Source organism: Dreissena polymorpha, chromosome 16 (genome assembly GCF_020536995.1).
Source record: "Dreissena polymorpha isolate Duluth1 chromosome 16, UMN_Dpol_1.0, whole genome shotgun sequence".
NCBI lineage: Eukaryota > Metazoa > Mollusca > Bivalvia > Myida > Dreissenidae > Dreissena > Dreissena polymorpha.
Window position 1 is genome coordinate 7,490,364 of NC_068370.1, and position 21,917 is coordinate 7,512,280.

At 34.5% G+C, this 21,917-nt stretch overlaps 2 protein-coding genes across 2 annotated transcripts in view; one reads left to right on the forward strand and one right to left on the reverse strand.

Moving 5' to 3' along the window:
• Positions 1 to 5,240: 5,240 nt before the first annotated feature.
• Positions 5,241 to 20,061, reverse strand: LOC127862994 (uncharacterized). The gene is made up of 3 exons (XM_052402309.1): positions 19,922 to 20,061; positions 15,423 to 15,516; positions 5,241 to 7,275 (listed from the first exon to the last, which is right to left on the reverse strand). The coding sequence occupies exons 2-3, from the start codon at positions 15,504 to 15,506 to the stop codon at positions 6,325 to 6,327; spliced, it is 1,035 nt and encodes a 344-aa protein (XP_052258269.1). The 5' UTR covers positions 15,507 to 15,516; positions 19,922 to 20,061; the 3' UTR covers positions 5,241 to 6,324.
• LOC127862988 (multiple epidermal growth factor-like domains protein 10) overlaps positions 16,128 to 21,917 on the forward strand; it is a 73,344-nt gene continuing 67,554 nt past the window's right edge. The window contains exon 1 of the mRNA XM_052402287.1: positions 16,128 to 16,553. The gene's annotated coding sequence lies outside the window, so the exon portion shown is untranslated. The remainder of the gene's footprint in view (positions 16,554 to 21,917) is intronic.

Below are 21,917 nucleotides of genomic sequence, written 5' to 3' on the forward strand. Positions count from 1 at the left end.
TTACTACACCACGGGACCATTCGGTTGATAAATTTAATTAAAAGTTAAAGCTGCACATATACTTATCAATTATAATGATTACTAAAGCATCAAATTACACACATATTGAGATTCTTGCAAGTCATCTTAATAATAGTCGGCACTTCTTACCTTTGGATAGCCTGTATTCTTCGAATGAATTAAAAAAAAATCTATACGTCCATATTTGTGTACTAATTTAAAATCTGATACTGCAGGCGATGAAACATTCGTAGAATTAATTAATCTAGGCTTCATACCGTAAATTAATTATACTTTACTTAAACGGGTTATCATTGCTTACTTATTTACAAGTGAGTTGTCATGTATCATTTATTATTCGCACTGCAAGATTACATATGATTATGCACCTCGTGATTATCTTATGTTAAAAGTTTGCTTAATAACGTAAGTAAATGTTAATACACGCTTCTTAACTTGTGCCACCATACATTAACACATACGCAATTTAAGAATTAGAATACAGTACACACTTAAAATCGTTTATGTATTTATTTAAAAAAACGATTTTACAATTATAAAGGACATTTAACAGTTTGTTTCCAATTACATCTCAAACGAAGTTGGGAAAATAGGTAGGCAAAACGTTTTTTATTTCTCAATAACGTTTTTCCAATTTACTATCTATTTACCCCAACAGTACTGATCTTTTTCGAAAGAAACCTTCCAGATCTCTTGTAAAAACTATTTCTTTATATAACATATCGTTACTATTAATAGCAAAATTTTTTCGTAACAAGCGGACCGTTATATCGAAAGGGGGCCTATTAGAAACGTCCGATCCCGCTATGCCGTATGTTTAAGAAATAATCGACGGGTAACCGTTGGTTATTGCGGTAAAAACCAACGGTATGGAGTTCCGATGCGTAGGAATTAAACCACGAGGGCGTAGCCCGAGTGGTTTGATAACAAGCATCGGAACGACATACCGTTGGTTATTGCCGCAATAACCATCGCTTACACGTCGATTATTTCGATTCTAACACGATTTCAAATAAGTTATCCGCGATATAAAGGTTATAAATGAGAATAATATTATCCGAAAGTCCTCAACTTTTCCGCGAAAACGTGACGTCACCACAACAATGACAAACAATTGACGTCGTCTTCATTCATAAACAGTGCGCGGACAATCAAAGTGACGTCATACTTATCTCCGTTGGTATATTGGGGTAATAACCCACGGTAGTTTCCCTTCTTTGTACATAGAAAACAAGTCACGTGCCGTGGTAGAAATAAGAAATAATCGACGGGTAACCGTTGGTTATTGTGGTATTTACCAACGGTATGGAGTTCCGATGCGTAGGAATTAAACCACGAGTGCGTAGCCCGAATGGTTTGATAACAAGCATCGGAACGACATACCTTTGGTTATTACCGCAATAACCAACGGTTACCCGTCGATTATTTCGATTCTAACACGATTTCATTAATAAGTTATCCGCGATTTAAAGGTTATAAATGAGCTTTATATTAACCGGACGTCCTCCACTTTTCCGCGAAAACGTGACGTCACCACAACAATGAAAATCAAATGACGTCGTCTTCATTCATAAACAGTGCGCGGACAATCAAAGTGACGTCATACTTATCTCCGTTGGTATATCGGGGTAATAACTCACGGTAGTTTTCCTTCTTTGTATATAAAAAACAAGTTACGTGCCGTGGTAGAATTAAGAAATAATCGACGGGTAACCGTTGGTTATTGCGGTAATAATCAACGGTATGGAGTTCCGATGCGTAGGAATTAAACCACGAGGGCGTAGCCCGAGTGGTTTGATAACAAGCATCGGAACGACATACCGTTGGTTATTACCGCAATAACCAACGGTTACCCGTCGATAATTTCGATTCTAACACGATTTCATTAATAAGTTATCCGCGATTAAAAGTTTATAAATAAGAATTATATTAACCGAACTTCCTCCACTTTTCCGCGAAAACGTGACGTCACCACAACAAATAAAATCAATTGACGTCGTCTTCATTCATAAATAGTGCGCGGACAATCAAAGTGATGTCACTTTAAACAACCGTTGGTATATCGGGGTAATAACCAACAGTAGTTTTCCTTCTTTGTATATAGAAAACAAGTCACGTGCCGTGGTAGAATATTGTTTAATTGTTCCCTATCCTGATAAACTAAAGGAAAGTCATGGCAGTTTTATATCGACATACATAAACGATATATACTCCATCGCGCAGGATATCAAGATCCGTGCGTGATCAGCCTGTATGGAAATCGTCCACGACAGCCAGAATAGCACACCGAGAACAGAACAGAATATTTATTACGACTTGTACATAGTACATCGTCAGTGTTAACCATACTATAATAGATATATCAATAGGTCATGTAAAAAATAAGTGATAATACAGAATTTAGTAATGAACATATATAAACATAATACATGGCAGTAGTGGGAATACTTAAAAAACAGTGACTACATTTTACAACAAAAAATATGCGAAAGGGTGGCAATCAGCTATTATGCTGTTAACATATATGAAAAGGGACTAAATACAAATTAGTCATTTTAAGTATTTAATTTGCGCTGTTATGCTATTTAATAGAAGGAAATAGCCAACATATATTGCACTGGCTATATAAGGCAGCAACATGTATAATGAAACATGTCTGTTACACATTTATAGAGATACATTTTTAGTTCCGTACAATAAATGTTAACAATAGAGTTTCTAAAAAATAAATAACATAAAGCTATACATAGGTATTGAGCATTATGCTTATTATATTAGAAGTATTTGTGCAGATTTGATATAAAATATTATATACATACCATTTAACAAATTATTGCACAAACAAACATACAATAGAACCGGCGGATATTGGCACTCAGTTGGTTGTATTTGTATTCTGAACAATATTCAATATGGACTTTCTGATCAACAGTGCTTCTTTAACAAAAACAGATAATTTAATAGCTTCTTCTTTTTTACACAGTCTCATAAGGCTTAGAAATTTATACACTGATGGTCGCTTGAAAAAATAAGGTTTTATGTATTTTTTCCTGATATCGTTATAACAAGGGCATATTAAAATAAAATGATATTCGTCCTCTATATCACGTGAGCTACAACAAATGCAATATCTTTCTTCCCTAGCAATTCGATTAGTACTAAACCTACCCGTTTGGATTCTTAGTGGGTGACTAGACATTCGTAATCTACAGAAGTAAAATCTGAGACTTTTAGGTAAAACATCTAGGTATTTTTCATATTCAAACGTTAATTTAAATTCTTTGTACAACATTAAAACAGGACTTTCAAGCGAGCGTAATCAATCTTGTTTAAAACAATCTATGACTCGGCATTTAAATTCAGCCAAGAAAGCGTTTTTGTTAATATACTGATAATTTTCGAACACGTATGCGAACCCATAATCATTTAGGAGATGTTTTACATTTGTTACCCAATTTCTTTTCCCGTTAATACAATCTTTGAGAGCCTCGTTATAAACAACATTTAATATAATATTATCACTGTCTTTGATATTAAACCAATATTTAATTATTCTAATGTATCTATGGATATAGAGTGGATATCTGCCCAGCTCACCATAGACTGCAGCAGAACACGTATTGCTGTTTACTCTTAATAGTTGTTTACAAAATTTAAGGTGAATTCTTTCTATTTCCTTTGATTTGGTATAACCCCAAACTTCACAAGAATAGTTAAGTATGGGTGTTACAAATGCATCGAGAGTTGCTCGTTTGTGTTAAGTAACACCTGCTGACTTCAAGTTTCTACAAATCTACAATTTTCTATTGTGATAAGATTTGAACTGCGTCTTTATTGATTCCTGAGGTAACAAATATTTAAATTGTGAAGAACAAAATCATGTTTAATACATAAAATGCCATATGAGGAAACATTTATTTTGATCTGATGAAGTATAAGTTATATCTTCGAACACAAGTGTGAAGTATGAATATACGTGTACATATATGTAATGGATGCTTTCTATTTATTTTATATTTCTGCATATACCAGAATGTAAACATGTAAACAAGTGCACAGGAATAAGGTCATAGTCCGAAACGACTCGTGTGTCGCGAAACAAAGAACAAACATTATATGGTTGACTGAATATTGCATTCATTATAAAAAACCTTTTAGTTGATAAAAATGATACACTGTTGTTTTTTTCTGAATTAAATAATGGGCAGTTAAAACTCAATAAAAAGAGGTGTATAAAAAGGTACATAAACACGTATTTAAAAGGTAAACAAAAGAAAATAACTGTAAGACGAATTATGGCAAAACAAAACAATATGAACATGCTATATAGCAACACATATAAAAACAAAAAGTACACGAATCAAGCTTATGGCGGAGAAGGGACGGCGGTGGGTGTTTCTTTTAATCGCATAAATAATGAGGCATTTGCCTTTTTAAAAAATCGAGCAATAATGTTCAAGATTGATTCTGATTGGGCAAAAAAAGCATTATGGCGTTTCTGGTCAACGTGGGTACACTAGTGTGGGAAGCAGGAACTTAACATCTTTACGGTGACGTGTAACGTAATGACCACTGAACATCGTTATACATAAATATAAAAATTGAATTTTAGAAATTATGTATAGATGTTTTATTGTTAAGAATTTAATCTTATAATAAAAATAATAGTCCATAGTACATTAGTATGTATAAATAATTTAATTTTGAAAATAATAAATACATCTTTTGTTATAAATTAAAACAAACTATTTTCTTAATTTCTTATCAAAAGTAAGTCTATTTAAAATAAACAATGTTAGGTTAGAACACATGTATATCGCATGACCGACGATTAAACATTACTATTTCCTTCCATCGGAGGTTGAAATGCCATTTAATGTCGTCGCCATAAAATAATGTCGTTGCATTTCCTCTTAACTAGACCACAGGCAGACATATTGATTGTGTAAGCAAATCAGATAGTAACTGGGTATGTTAAATTGCGACGCAGTATATGTGTCAAATTTCCGTTCTTGTCTGTCACTGTCAAGCGATATAAGATGCTTGAATTCACGCACAATCAGTTGTTAGGAAGATTTGGCTTGATAATAATTTAAACCATTGTACATGTATATTGAAAATATTATCTTAGTTCGAATATTAAAACAAATTAAAACTACGTTGAGACGTGTGTATTCAATTAAATAAGAGACTTGCTTTCGAACAATATCACACTATTTTTTATATTTTTCATTATAAGATACAGAGTAGACAATTTCTATGTTCAAATATTTATTTTCCAACGGCCTTTTTAAAAAACAATTATTTGAAAAAAAAGACTTGTGACTAGAGATTGTTTTTTTTTCTGGTTTTCCGAGGGATGATGGCATCATATGAATGTCTAAAATTTTTTTATTCATTTGCTTAATTGTTATACACTGTAACATGTGTATATTTTATGCATTACTTTATAAATGCATAGTACAAAAATGCTGTTTGATAAATATTTAGATTAAAAAGGGTGAAATTTGTGAATAAATTGTTACGAACTTCACAACTTAAAATTACAAACTATAATTTGAGGTAATTTTTTTTATAACTTTGATGTTGGATGCAGATTACCATAAAACTAAGGAATATGTAGAGGGAGAACAGAAAATAAAAACATCCTATTCGAGTGTTAAAACCTTAATACCAGCCAACCAAATTTAAAGATCAAACAGGAATATAAGGAACAGGAACAGACTATTCAAAGATAAATAAGGAACTCTTGTTGTCATGTGCAATTAAGGCATGTTTCTCCGCTGACAAATGAACGTTCCTTTATGCCAGCTTTTCCATGTTTATAAAATAAAAATATTTATGAAATTTTATATCAAACAGAGCTTTTTTTACACGAGTAAGCAAATGAGATATAATTTCAATTCATGATTACATCAGAATTCGGTTGTATATATAATTTGGGTTATCAATATCAATATTGCTGCCTTCATAAAACATCAGTAAATAGACGTTTTCCATTATATCGGTCTGTCGTCGCAATATCTTCTTCAGGATAACATCCGACTGAGCCACCAATCTGTTCTTAGATCTGATCATCTGTTCCAGATGCAGCATCTCCAGCTCAGTCCTTATCGCACTGAACGACAACATCGACTCTGGATGACAGATAATGGCCCGTCGAATCTTCGACAATCGCAGTATCACCCTCGGTCCTTCCTCCATCATGTCCGTGATATCTGCTACCCATTGAAGTTGCTGCTCAGCCTGCAACCCACACGCTGCCATCAGATTTCGCTCCGAGATCATGTAGTATTGGAGCTGTTAACAGGATATTACAGTTCTGTGTGTTCCCAGAGCGTCATGTAACCAATGAATCAAATTCCTTTTTTGAAACAAATCGAGTGAATTGTTTTCAGCTTGCCAAAATATGATATTTTTCAGCACAAAGGATGTTATTTCTTTTTTGTTTGGTTTCACTACCTCTTTTAAGATCATTTTTAGAATAACATACAATTTTGCCTGAGTGTCATTAAGATTACTAACGAGTTCTATTTCACCCACGTTAAAGCAAATCCTCCACTCTAAAAAACTGTTTTCGCTGCCTTTAAATCCTACAGGGGTAACAACAGAGCCAAATGATACAACTTTCTGCACCACATTCGATGGCGGCCAATGTCGAGGTCGTTCAGCCCATCTCTTTAGGATGCCGGGGCATTGACAGCGTAATGCCCACACCATGTCGAGATTAACATTTTGTCCTAACCACGGAAGTGAGGGCCCCGCGCGTTCAAGTGGAATTACATTTTTTATATCAGTTGGATTACATTTTGACATTTCATGTAGAAATAGGCTGCTGCTTAACATTACGTTCCCTTTCCCGTCATCACACTGAGCATTATTACAAAAAGTAAATCCTGTGGAAGTAGGTCTCTCCAGTAACATCAAACAGTGACCTGGGTATACACGTGTATCCATTCTGTACACTTGTATGTCGTCTGGTATAGTGTGTATGTCGACTCCAGGTTCCACACAGAGGAAACGGTTTAGCACCAATAATTTGTCATTGTCGCTTTCTTGCAAGCAGGTCAGCCCTTCGCCTTTGCTGCCAACTGTAATGGTTGTTATACCTTTTATCATTAAATGTTTCTCTAATTCGTTACACATCATGTCATATTCTCTGTACTTCTCCACACGTCTTTGCCTAATCTCCTCCCCGTATCCCAGCCGGGTCATTATATTACAGACTTCCACGGACACACCTTCAACATGATTCTGAAAATAAACATGAACCAACTATTTTATTGGCCTATAACCTCATGTTATTTACCCGTCGTATTGTCTAGTATTGTCTATGGGATCGTATTTAGGTAAAAATTACATCATTCATAGTGAATGATTACATTGTGACCGATGTATATTCTAATATTCTAAGTGACAATTCCAACATGCTCGCTGTTTATACTTGATGATTGTTCAAACATGCTTGGTGACTAATCAAAGTTTGTGTGTTCATTATTTCTAGTGCATGATAACATACATTTTCACTGACATAAATGTGTTCTTTTAAATTCTAACAAGCGTGATGAAACTGTACGCTGAAACCAGTCATTATCACTTTTTCCACTAAGCATCTTTAACAATGGCAGTAAGCAATAGTCGGTAGGGTGCAGGATTACGTGACTTTGTGGGGTGCCCCTTTTAACTTTAAGGGATGTATACACGACCTTTTACAATTATTTTTTCTTAAGAATTTCAACTATTGCATACCAGACAAATTGTTATGCTGCTTATGGCAATGTGAAAAACATTGGAATTATAATATTAAATAAGCATGTGTTCTTGTTCAAAAATTCCGTATCTACTGCATTAATTGTACACGGTAATGCTTCACGCAACGTGCAATTTTGTTAACGATTTCAGACGTATTTAAGGATTTCTTGTTATATGAGATATTTGCAAAAATAAAGTTACTAATGGTGTGTTTTCCTCCTGTCCAGCCCGTGTGTAAAACCCGGTAAACCCCGTTGATTCGGCACCTTGAGTAAGCAGAATGCAACTAAGTCAAATGCAAGTTAGCAAATTAGTTTCCGTTTATTGAATAATTTACTTTTGGGAAAACATCCGAACCATTCTGACTACTACTACTGAATAAACTGAATGCGTTCCCTTTGTTTTATAATATCCATAAACTAAATACGTTCATTTTTGCTTTTAAGAACAGTAGAGCTCGAATGGTCATTGACGGTTCGGGTACTTCTTACATGTACCCAGGGTACTCTTACATGTACCCCGGGTACAGTTAATATACTTAATTTTCCCGGTCGATATTAATCTGTATCCGAGTTGTATTCACTCCCATAATCCCATGTCGTAAAACGCGCTACCGATAACCATAAAACAATATTGTTTATCTTAAGGTTCCTGTAGAGGCTTCAGTTTGAAAAATGTGGGACCCCTAGCATTGAACTCAAATTTGACTAAACGAAAGGTGCCACATTAAAAATGTATACATATATGCTTTAAAGGATGGTTTTCCTTCAAACTGCTACCAATTTTGTACAGCAACATCTCATACAATCGACAAAATCAATCAAAATACAGAGCGATTTTAACACTAGAATATACATTATTTTCAAAAATCTGAATCATGTTTATTCAACGTAGTTCGGTGGAAAAGTATAGCACTAGTGAATAATATCGACATTGACGAGGGCAAGTTACGCTTAAAAAGTGAATAAAGTTTACAAATCTAGAAATATTAAAACTGGAACACATGTCATTTCATCAAGATTGGGGCAGCCATTTTTAAATTAATGAAATTGAAAGAAACATGCTAAAAACTCACTCATCGCCTACTTGACATTCCAAATGGCTGACGTTGACGAATGCATTGGATTGTAATCTTTCCGTTGATGTGTGCAAACTGCATGATCAGACCTCATAAACACTCAAAAAAAATAACTTTTTACGAAGAATTTTACCAATGTTTACAATTGTTGTCGAATCACATGTACTTGTATTATTGCGCACAAAATAGTACGCTTACAGACTGACAGAAAGATCGAAACGAAACTCCGTTCAATTCATCATGGTATACTATTTTATTGATAATATAGAAAAATACATCGCTTCAACAACCTAAAAGTAAAAATAATTCTTTTATACGGAGTTTTTAATTACGAAAGTGAAAACAAAGGAGGTCGGATGGATATTCTTTGAGATGCACTTCGGCTCCAGATAAACAATAAAAATACACTAAAAAAGACGGGTTGGGGACAATTTTCAGCTGAAAAAGATTTGCGATGGGTTAAGTGATTGTATCTCTGTGTGGTCATTTCTGTTATTAAGTGCGATCTCTTCCTGATTAATGTTAACAGTTGTTTTACTAGTTGCGGCCCAACTGTCAAAATAATGATGTGTTTTCTTACCACTCCACGTGATTTCGACCGATTTGTAATGCACGTTTTTCTACGGAGCACAGCGAGTGCCACGCTTTCAAAATGGGTAGAAGGAATCGAAATATAAAAACAATCGGTTAGCCAATTTCTTTATATTCCTTTACAATTTTATATGTCGTCTGCAATCTATTTCAATTTGAGATGGTTTAAAATTTGCAATTTAGTTAAGGGTTAAATAGCAAAAGTGTTAAGCCTTTGAAATACAATGGTGACTCTAAATATCAACCATACCTGGATTGTTTAAAAGTAGTTACGTTTACTTATTTTTAGAACTTTGTTTAGGAAATTTATCCAAAAAATGCAGTTGAATAAATAAATCATTTGTTGTTATCTGACAATAATTTTCTGTGAAATGTTGCTAACTTGACCTTGAATATGTATATAGCTTTGTATTTATTCAACTTACGGTAGGGCAAATCCTTCCTAACTTTAGATTGAGATTTTGCAAATTAGTTTAAAAATGTATTGGTTTTAAACCAAAATATGAATAAAGCAAACAAATATTGAATGTCAAAAATGTGTTAATGTTATTCTATCCGTCTTAAGCTTTAAAATGACATATAGTTTGACCATATTGTACCACATTGAATGAAGAAAAACCAAAGCGAAGTTTTAATGAATTTTATCCCTCCCATGAAGCTTAAACAAACTTCTTTTTTTTTAATGCATCAACATGCTTTTTAGTATGAGTTTCGATAATATATAGGCCATTTTACAGAAAAAATGACATAACTGTGAATAAAATTAATTTAAAAAAAACACGACAACGACCGATTTAGCGTTAAATTTCCGGGGTACGTTTTAGTATATTTACCGTATCCTGGGTACATGTAAATATACTTAAGAGTACCCGGGGTACATGTTAGTAGTTCCCGAGCAGACAATTACCAATCGAGCACCAGTAGGCTTATGGGGTACACAAAAATTACCTGCCGTTAATGTTGTTTGCTATGGATAAGTTGTAGTTAATGTATTTTATTCAGGACATAGCGGAGCTCATGTGCTGGAAGTTTGGTCCATTCCTAGTCCAAGTAATTACAGAAGACGTCTACCGATGTACATTGTATATTTACCTCATATTTATAAAGTAGCCCAACCCCATTGCTGCAGACCTTTGCGTGTACCTTTCGTATTTGTCTAGTCTGTTAACCAGTTTATATTTACAATGTATATACACGTAGACACATACTATAAAAATATCACAAAACATCAATTTCAATCAATTTGGAAAAAAAATAAACAGGTCCTGTAGGAGTGGTCTCGCCAGAACGCTGGGCTGATTCTCGCGGTGTGTGGATTTTCTTGTGATGGCAGAGATTGCTTGTTACACGGCTGTTAATCGCGGGCGCCACGTCTTTTTTAGATGCACTAATAAATGAAATAATGCAACTTCCGAGGTGGCGCTCAGGTCCGGATGTTTTGAAATGTCATGGATAATTTTACAGTGTAATAAGGGTTTATATGTTGTTGTTTTTTGGCAGAATATATCGCTTTTTTTATCGGCAATGTAGTGCGATTCAGCGAATATTAATTTATCAAAAAACGTACAGAAACATAAATTCTCAACTCATTATAAACATATAGGACCTTTATAAGTTGTGGCATGGTAGAGTTTTTTTAAAGCATTTCGATGACTTTTTCCTGTGTAACGAGCAAATTTCCACCCAATTAACTCGATATAACATCAAACAATTGTGTACAACATATATTAGGGTCTGCATGCACAAAACTATTGGCTTCTTGCCGACGTAATAGATAATTTTGCATTTTGCCAAAAGAGATGGAGCCAATGCTAAGGAGATGGCGCTAATGATAGGAGGTGCCGCCGATGTAGTTTGTATCTATTTACAGTCTTATCGCAATAACACCATCACATGACGTACATTTGATAGATAATGTTTTTTGTTATATTTACTTTATTTTTCAACGTACATACAAAGACACAAATCTTTACAGAACATATACACATTATATGATGAACAAGATGATTTTTTTTTAAATATATTATTTATCAACTCAACAAAGAAGTCCCCAACATGAATAAAATATATTGTACGATATACCAAAAATTTGTAATAATCAATAAAACAAATAACTAAATCCTCAACATTATAAAAATACTTCATTAACATCAATTTTTGTATACAGTTTGATAATTCACGAAATAAATATAACATAATACATTTTCTTGAAACGATGATTTGTGTTCTTAATACAAATTCGTAATTTACTAAAAGGCCAATGGCCATAAATCTTAATTAGTCTGATATGTTTTGTTTTTCCCACTATCAACGCTAAAAAAAATGAGGATAGCTCGGGTTTTTTCCGTTAACTTTTTTGTATAATACATGTTACAAAAAGGGTTCACTGGGTGTCTTTTCAAAATGAGTTGATGTCTAAATGTGAAAATGATCAACATTAGTTTTGGAAGACCATTGGAAGATTAGGTGTTGCAAAATCAAGGAAAAGTACTATACCAATGGAAATTGTATATGATGATGGTTCTGTTTCTAATAATGTAAATTGTGTTCTTGCTAAGTGGAGAAAAGATTTTAGTGATATATTTTTAAATAAAAAGAGTAGTAATATTGTTAATCAGTCAAATAAGAGGACAAATCAGAATGCTCATACTGACTGTCAAGTTCTTAATGAAAATATATCTATTTTTAAAGTTGAAAAGGCCGTTACGAAGGCTAAAATAGGGAAAGCATGTGGAAATGATGGTATTCCAATTGATAATTTCAAGAATGCGTGTAGTATTTCATTTTGCATGTTTTGTTTAATGTCTGTTTCGAGACATAAGACATTCCTTCAGAGTGGAACAAAATAATAATAAATCCAATTCCTAAGTCAATTAGCCTTGCAGCCAGAGACCCTTTATCATACCGAGGTATTTCTTTATCTTGTGCCATGTATAATCTTTATTGTTCGATTTTAAGTGATAGATTATTAACTTGGGTTGAATATAACAGTACATTATTTGACGAAAAGAATGGTTTTAGAAAACATAGAAATACTGTTGACCATATTCAATCTCTTACAAATAGTATTGCTACCAAAAAGAAGTTAAAAACAGTCTACCTTTTGTGCTTTTAGAGATTTTAAGAAGGCGTATGATTTTATTGACAGAAGTATTTTATGGCAAACATTATCAGAGTCAAATATTGGTATTTATGGTAAAATGCTAACAGCACTCGAATCCTTTAACCATAATGTATCTTCGAGAGTATGAATCAATTGACTTTTTACTGATTGGTTTTCTATACACAGCGGTTTGCGTCAAGGTGTCTCCTCTGCTGTTTTATTTATTTGTAAATGACTTAGCTGTCAGTATTAAAACTGCTGATAAAGGTATTACATTAGAGGGTGAGAATATATGTATATAACTCTATGATGATGATATTGTTTTATTAGCAAGTAATGAAGAAGACCTTCAGTTCAGTTAAATATTTTTAATGATTGGTGTTATAGTAATGGTGTGATTATTAATCCTTCGATCGAAGAGTAATGTGGTACATTTTAGACCAAACTCTGTTAACAGAACTTCATATACTTTCACTCGTGGTGTTCATTCCCTAAAAGTAGTTAATAAATAAACTTACCTAGGAATACTTTTGGATGAGTTTTTGGATTATGAGAAAACAGCTAAGTGTGTTTCCCAAAGTGCCGGAAGAGCCCTGGGACTGCTCATTGCTAAAAGCAAAGCTATGGGAGGTATGCCATATAATGTGTTCAAACGGTTGCACGAATCTACAATTTGGCCCATTATCGCATATGGTGCGGCTGTTTGGGGAACAAGGTCATACTCTTGTATAAATGCAGTTGAACATAGGACCGTTAGATTCGTTTTGGGGACTGGTAAATACACACCCATCAATGCTCTTTTTGGCGAGTTTGGTTGGCAGCCGCCACAAGTGAAACAATTGAGATCTTTTTTACCAATTTTACATAAACTAATGAATATGAATAATAGTAGATTGCATTATTGAGTTAACAAATTTTATTAAACTTAAAAGTAATCGAAGCTGTAAAAACTGGAATTGCAGAAATCATAAATACTTTGAAGATACTCAGTTTGTAGACTATGTGAATGCCATTATGAATATGTCATCTAGAAGTTAATGTGATTATATTGTTAAACTGGCTATGGATAAATTTATTGTTGCATGAAAATATAGTGTAAACAATCCAGTCGGATCATCGGGTAGATGAAGAAATAAGTAAAGAACATAAAATTATGCTCTTTTTAATACAGATTATGAGACTGAACATTACCTCAGTATGCCATTATCATATAAATATAGATCTGCTATAGCTAAATTCAGATGTGGAGTTGCGCCCATAAGATTGGACAGATATATGGGCGATATGAAAATATACCTGAAGATTTAAGACTTTGTCAATTATGTAAAGAGTCTGTTGAAAATGAAGAACATGATTACTTGCATTGTCAAGCTTACAAGGCCTCGCTTTTAAAGGGATCTTTTCACGCTTTGGTAAATTGACAAAATTGAAAAAAGTTGTTTCAGATTCGTAAGTTTTCGTTTTAGTTATAATATTTGTGAGGAAACAGTAATACTGAACATTAACCATGCTCTAATATAGCCATTATATGCATCTTTTGACGATTTTAAAACCTAAAAATTATAAAGCGTTGCAACGCGAAACGATTGAATAATTTGGAAAGTTCTGTTTTTGTCGTTAAATTTTGTGAAACTACGAAGATTGCTTATATAAGGTATAAAATACGTCAAGAATGTGTACTCGGCGGAATAGCTCAGTAGGCAAAAGCGTTTTTACTTCAGGACTCTGGCAGGACTCCAGGGGTCACTGGTTCGAAACCTGCTCCGGGCAATGTTCTTTTCCTTTTTTTATTTTTTTTCTTGATTTTTTACTGGAGCTTTTACGATCCAATGTTTACATTTATCAATATAAAGCATTTAATGAATAAGTTAAAAAATGCCAAAATCTGTGAAAAGGCCCCTTTAACTTGTACTTCACAAACATTAGAAAACGTAGTGTTGAGATCAATGAGCAAATATAAAACGCAACGAAAACTGAAATGGAGTTATGTAAGTTTATTGAGTTTCAATGACTACGTGAAACATGCTCAAGAGCGATAACTGTGCTGGCTTCCGTGTCTGCGAACGCTTTCAGTCTCTGACTTATCAGTGGTGGCGACAGTGCATGCTCCCGACTTACACATACGTGAAGACTGTTCAGGCAGCTTTGTCTGGGAACTCTTTCAGTTCCTGACTTACCCCCCTTTACTTACCGATAAGTGACGACTTTACAGACTGCTGTCTGAAAACGCTTTCAATCACTTTCAATCATTGACTTGCCTATGAAAGACGATTGTACATGCTGCTGTGTCTGGGAAGGCTTACAATCACTGACTTCTCTAACAGTTACCACTGTACAGTTGCTTTGTCTGGTAACGCTTTTGATCCATGACTTATGCATGAATGAAGACTGTTGTGTCTGGGAACGCTTTCAAATTCTAACTTATCTGAGAGTGGCGACTGTACAGAGTCATTTGTCTGGGAACGCTTGGTTAACTCTTGAGTGACGAATCAGTGATTTTTAGTCAAGTTTGGGGAGGACACTATACCCCATTCCCAACATAAAAGGTATGAATTTTACTGCCTACAATTCCTAATTGAAGGCTTACAAATATAAAAAATCATTATTAAGTTCATCTCCCTATTCAATGCTATTAAGTTGAACCTAAATTAAACGACGATTTTCCTTATCTTAATGGCACCGATCCCATTTCCCCAAAACGGTGAAAAACCACTGTGTACCTGCTGTTGTATTTGGGGAATGCCTTCTGCCCGTGACTTACGCGATAGGTAGACTGCACAGTTGATATGCCTGGAAACCCTTCCATAGTCTAACCTGCCCGAGATTAAGGATAGTACAGGCCGCTATGTCTGGGAACTCTTTCAGTCCCTGACTTACCCGAGAGTGACGGCTGTACAGGCTTCCGTGTATTGGAACCCGTTCGGTTTCTGGCATGCTGCGATCGGTGCCTCCTTCTGCCATTGTTAGTCCGCTGCAAGTACACATAAATTTGAATGTTTAAATGAAATTAAGAGGCCTTTTCAAGTTTTGATTAATTGACAAAATTAAAAAAAAAATGTGTCAGATTCGCAAATTTTTGTTATAGTTTTGATATGTGTGAGGAAACAGTCATATTGAACATTTACCATGCTCTAAAATATCCATTTTATGCATCTTTTGACGATTTAAAAACCTGAATTATAAAGCGTTGCAACGCAAAACGATTTAATAATTTGGAGAGTTTTGTTGTTGTCGTTAAATTTTCTGACACTACGAGGATTGCTTATATAAAGTATAAAATACAACGATTATAGTATGAGCACGGATGGCCGAGTGGTATAAGCGATAGACGTGTACTTCAGGGGTCAGTGGTTCGAGTCCAGTTAAGGGATCCTTTTTTCTTTCTTTAATTTTATTGTTATTTTTACTAGAGCTTTTTTAGATCTAATGTTAACATTAATCAATATAAAGCATTTAATGAAAAACTTCAATATCTTCAATGCCAAATTCTGTGAACAGACCGCTTTAAATGAGAAGATGTCGTTAACTCTGGTGTTAAAATGTTAGAGATAAGATTCCTATAGATCTGACAGCAGGTTATACTATTGCCTGTGTAATAGCGATTGTGTGGAAAAGAACCTAAATGTGTTCAGATCAGATCATATCTCCACCTGGGTGCAAAACGGTACCATGTGACATTGAAGTTAGACGGAACATGGTACCATTGTGCACCAATCGGGCGATATCGTGTTAATAATGTTTTAAGTTCCTTTACTTGTATGCGTGATTATACTTGAAAACTAGTATGTATACAAGTGCCAAGGTTTGGCGTCACAAGTATTTATGATTGTTACACTATTGTGTATGTGACTTTTATTAACCTTTATTCAAGTGAGTTTTAACTAACGGAAATAACAACACAATGCATACCACTAGGAAGTTTAATAATATAAGTGCGGCATCAGAAACAATGTACCGAGTTAACATTGTTGGAAGTTGTGGGCTTTCACAATACCAATACAAATGGCGGTAGGTATAGTTTGTTTCATAATAAAACATCTCCCTCCGTTTTTTAAAAGACAAAACATGATTATGGTGGCACTGTAATCGTTTTATCCGTACGGTCCATCAGCACATGGCCTAAACGATATGGATTAGGTTTTTTGGCAATAAAGCATCGGTAATTTTGCTGCCACCAGTCCACGTTGAATTTGTGAACAAAGATTAAATCCAAACTGAGTCAAATGCCTTCTGCTAATTTTATTTCACATTCTTAACAAACTTATTCAAGAAATATTCCATTATGATAAGCAATTAAAAGAATATTTAAAACATTAAAGTGTGGAATATCTGGGCACAAGTTTTCAATAGCGTATATTCACAGCACCCATGCGTTTTTCTAGTTTATTCTTCCTTTGTCTCCCCACAACCCCATTTTATATAATAAACGCCAATAAGGCATTGTGCCAATTTCCGACATAATGTTCAGTATATAAACTTCAGACAATTGACAGAAGTGACCATGATTTAAATTGTTTTGGGGAAGTGACAATGGTTTCTGGAAATTGCGGAAGTGATGAGCTTTTTGCAAAAGTGAAGAGATTTGTTATGCAGAAATGAACAATGAGATAACTGAAATGACCACTTATCTATGACTCATCTCAACATTCATTACTCCCAGCAGTTTATTGAACATTATTAAAAGGCCAAAATAAGGTTGGTGAAAACTTGCATCAGAATTATATTGTACATATTTAGAAATAGCAATATGGTATGTAATTATCAAAATACTGAGTATTAAGTGTTTAATTGATACAATTCATTTGGTTCAACAACCATGAGCTAATTGATTTATAACCGGGCGGTTACAGGGTTTTGGTGTTAAATGGTTTTTGCATCAGCTTTTTAGCTGTCCGTACTGCCTTTTCGGCTAAACAATTGGTTTGTGGATGAATTTCCAACAATCGTGTAAATTGTGTGTGCGCTATTCACAATGTAAAACGAACCCTGCTTCTCCAATGCTCGTTATTTAAGTTTTTTTTCCCATACATGAATGTTACCGCCTTAGTAGGAAGTAAGTATCGGGGGCTTTCAAAGGGTCTTTGATATTGAGTGAATCGAAGTGTTCAATGATTACTTTTGCGAGTGCCTTATTAAGAGCATTCTTTAGATCTCCCCCAAAGACACCAAGAACTGGTTCTAGGCCCAGGAAACGGACTCGAGAGCGTTTATATAAGCCTAAGGCTTTCGACGCAATCGAGCTAAAATAAATAGGTTTAAACTAAGAGCAGAAAATCGGGCAGACGATTGTGGTTGAGTTACCGTATCTATGTAGTAAGGGCCTCTCTGTGTATCATTTTCCTATGCATGTCCACGGTCACTGTAACCGTAATCGACATCATACACGTATTTAGATTTGCACATTCTTTTTTAATGATTTTTCTTGTGACACCTGCTGCATGAATCTCTCCATGCGGGACATTGTGTCCGTACTTAGTGCGGCGGGTTTTCGCAGTGCTCACACCTTCTATCCTGTCCATTTACCTGATTGGGGCCACCTGCTTCACTCCCCTATGTACTGGGAATGCGGGACATTGTGGCCGTACTTAGTGCGGCGGGTTTCCCCAGTGCTCACACCTTCTATCCTGCCCATTTACCTGATTGGGACCACCTGCTTCACTCCCCTATGTACTGGGAATGACTGTCGGTTTCGACCTACTTTTCCTCTATGTGATTGTCCATTGCCACGTGTGATGATGAGGTGTACGTCTTTTTTTTAAATAATGACATTTGTTATTTACTTTATTCAAGTTGTGCGATGTCTGAATTGCTTTGTCAATCGTCAAGTTTTCGCCTTCGTTTATTAGCTTATTGCGGATTTTTTTATTGTTGGCACCAAAAATTCGATCGCGGATCATTTCATCTTGTACATATGCTGGAAACCAACAGTCAGCAGTTTTACGTATGAGCCATGTCACGAATTGTTCGATGCTTTCATCATGCTCGTTTTCCATAAAATATTAGGATCTGGCAAATACTTGTGCAATTTTGGTTACTAGTTTAATGTGATTTTGGTATTTTTCAAAGTATATGTTTAGCTGTGTTTTTTCTTCTTCTGTCAATGTAGAAGCTTGTGTAATGTCTTGGCCTTTATCACCGACCGATATGAGAAAGAACGCTAGTTTTTCCTTTCAACTCAAGTTACCAATAGGACATTTAATGTAAAAGGGCGGCATCAGCACTTTTGAGTATACATTGGAATTATACAATTGTATTTAAACAAGCGTAAATTTTACATGGATTCTGCACTTTCGATTTCAAAATCATCTCACTCATTATTTTTAAGGAAAAATGTATGTAACTGTTTTCGTGATATTTCGTATTCGCGTTCAGGCTTGATTATTTATACCAAAATTAATATTCTTGTACGTGCTATGAAAAGCTCGATTCACATATCCAGCAACTCAAACGTGTATGGCAAAGCACTTGTACAATTTAGAAAAAAGGAATGTTACAGTCGTATTTTTAAAATGATTTTTAATTATTTTGATTTCGAAATAATCTCATTCATACTTTTAAACAAACACAAAAGAACTAAGCAAGATGAAACATTTTCGATAATAACAACATTAAAGCGAATTTATACGATTTTGTCAAATAATAATGAATTTATATAAAATGTGTAAAAAAACTTATTATATATGTATTTCAATATACAATAAAATAAAAGTTCAAAAGAACATGTGACAAAAAATGCGAAATAAGCCAGATATTTAATTTTGAAATCGAAAACGGCTGTACAGTCGAATTCGCCAGCATGCATATCATGCATGTACGATGTGAACCTAAACTTAGTTTAACGGTTCATTTTAAATTCCTGCAACGATATATATTCATACGACACACGAACACTAACTCTGGTCCTAATAAAAGACGAATCGGTCTTCGGTTATTGTAGGAAAATATGTTCGTTACAATCGGCTCGGGGCGCTAATTTGTCTTTGCTGCATTTTATGAAATTCGTATTTAATGCATATTTTTTCTTGACTATATTGTGTTATTGTAACATATTTTATTAATATTTTACAATTTAACACATATAAAAAATCGTATAATCTCGCTTTAATGAGTAAACATTACAAATATATATTTCCAAGTGTGAACCGGAAACAATGCGAATGCTCGTGGCAATAATCCTTTATAAACCTCAAATAAATTAAAACTTATAACAATAGAATAAAAACAACATTAACTATCAAGCACTTCAAGATGATTATTTTAAGTGAACGCATTACACTCGCACACTAAGAAAAAGGTCCGGATCGATGGGAACCATGGATAACGTGTCAACCAAAACAAAACCGTACATTATTTACGCAAAGTATTCTAATACTTACCCAACTAGTTGCAAAAATCAAACTCCCGCCTTGTGACCATCCAACAAGACAACTGTGAATGAAATAAAAAGTGATTAAATCATGTTTTCTTATTTTACATTATCGTATAAACTTCAGTCTATCATTCAAAGGAGGAAGTTATAACTATCACAAGTACATTTCACAACGAATTTATCCAGAAATAGCACTAGTTTTCGAAACAATGAACGTCGAGAGCATTTACCGGAAGTCGTGTTCTGAGAAAACTGGGCAAAATGCATGTGCGTAACGTGTCGTCCCAGAGTAGCCTGTGCAGTCCGCACAGGCTAATCAGGGACAACACTTTCCGTCTAAACTTGATTTTTGGTTAGAGGGACTTCCTTGAAACTAAAAACACCTTAAAAGCGGAAAGTGTCGTCCCTAATTAGCCTGTGCGGACTGCACAGGCTAATCTGGGATGACACTAAACGCACATGCTTTAAGCCCAGTTTTTTCTCATAACGCGGCTCATATATTCAGATTTAATCTGCCTCTAGTCCTCGAAACAACAAGAGTTAACGATTAACCGCCATCTGTACTTAATGTTATATGAATAAAATATATGAGCCGCGCTCTGTGAAAAGGGGGTTAAATGCATGTGCGTAAAGTGTCGTTCAAGATAAGGCTATGCAGTCCGCACATGCTAATCAGGGACGACACTTTCCGCTTTTATGATATTTTCCGTTTTAAGAAAGTCTATTAATAGTAAAAATCAAGTGTAGGCGTAAAGTGTCGTCCCTGATTAGCTTATGGCCTTATATATTGATATAGAGGAGTAAATAAGGATATCATGTACCAATGTATGCTTTCGGTTAAATGACAGTGGTAAATAAATGTGAATCTACCTTTGCTTTAAATTATCGTTACGATCTTCAAATACTAACTCCTGTCTTTATGTAGGTGCACTTACTGTAAGCCGCATGAAATAATGTGCTAACCGGACTATGAATAATTATCCCATATTTTTTTCGAAGAAATTACAAGAGTGAGTGAATCCCATATACCTTTTTGAGGCATGTATTCATTTTTTTTATTCAATATATTTTGTATTCATACTCAAATAACACTTGACCATCTAAATTCACCAAATGCCAAGAGTTAACAAGTTTATGAGAGTATGGGTTGTTGTTATTACATAAACATCCAATGCATATCATTTTATTAAATGACATAAGTATATTCATTTCCTTTTGAGTTGCCTTTATAAGCTTTATTCAAAATCTTACCCATGCCAACCAGTACACATGGATGATGTCTTCCTATATATGTATTAATAAATGACAACAGTTACAAAGTTGATCGTCGTGTTTTTAATATTTGAGACATATGTGCGACACTTTTCCTAACTCGTGGCAAGATCAATATTCGTAGTCTTTAACTTTTTCGGCGTAACTGTTTTACCTTTTTTCACTTTACATGACCGTTACATAAAGCCAGCAGACCCGAATAATAAAAATTATAATATTTCATTGCCTGATTCGAGAGAAATCCACCAGAACTCTGGCAACATCACTGCGTCGGTGTACAGCGTATAGAATATAAGATTGTTCAGGGTAAAGAATTCCGGACTAGTCTCTGAATGTGCATACGACACATAGACACCAATGTTTGCCCAGTAACAATTACTCGTTAAAATCCATCTCGCAGAATTTCAAGGGCATTGCTTAGGCACTTAATCGTCAGGGGAAGACATAAAAGACTACCGCTAAAAGATGATAACACACTATTGCTTTCACGATGAGGAAACAAACTCGAAATAGTTTAGTGTCTGTTACGATAACATGGAAACCGTTTAATTATATATCCACAAATATTTGCCTCTGGAAATCGTTCCTGATACATGAATAGGCTGCAGAAAAGCTATATATGTATATACAACATTTTTCTATTATAAAGTATTGTGTTTCGAAGATCCATTTACAAGACGCAATTTGATTTCAAAGACCTGTGTCCTGCGAAAATCGATTTTGTGTCATAT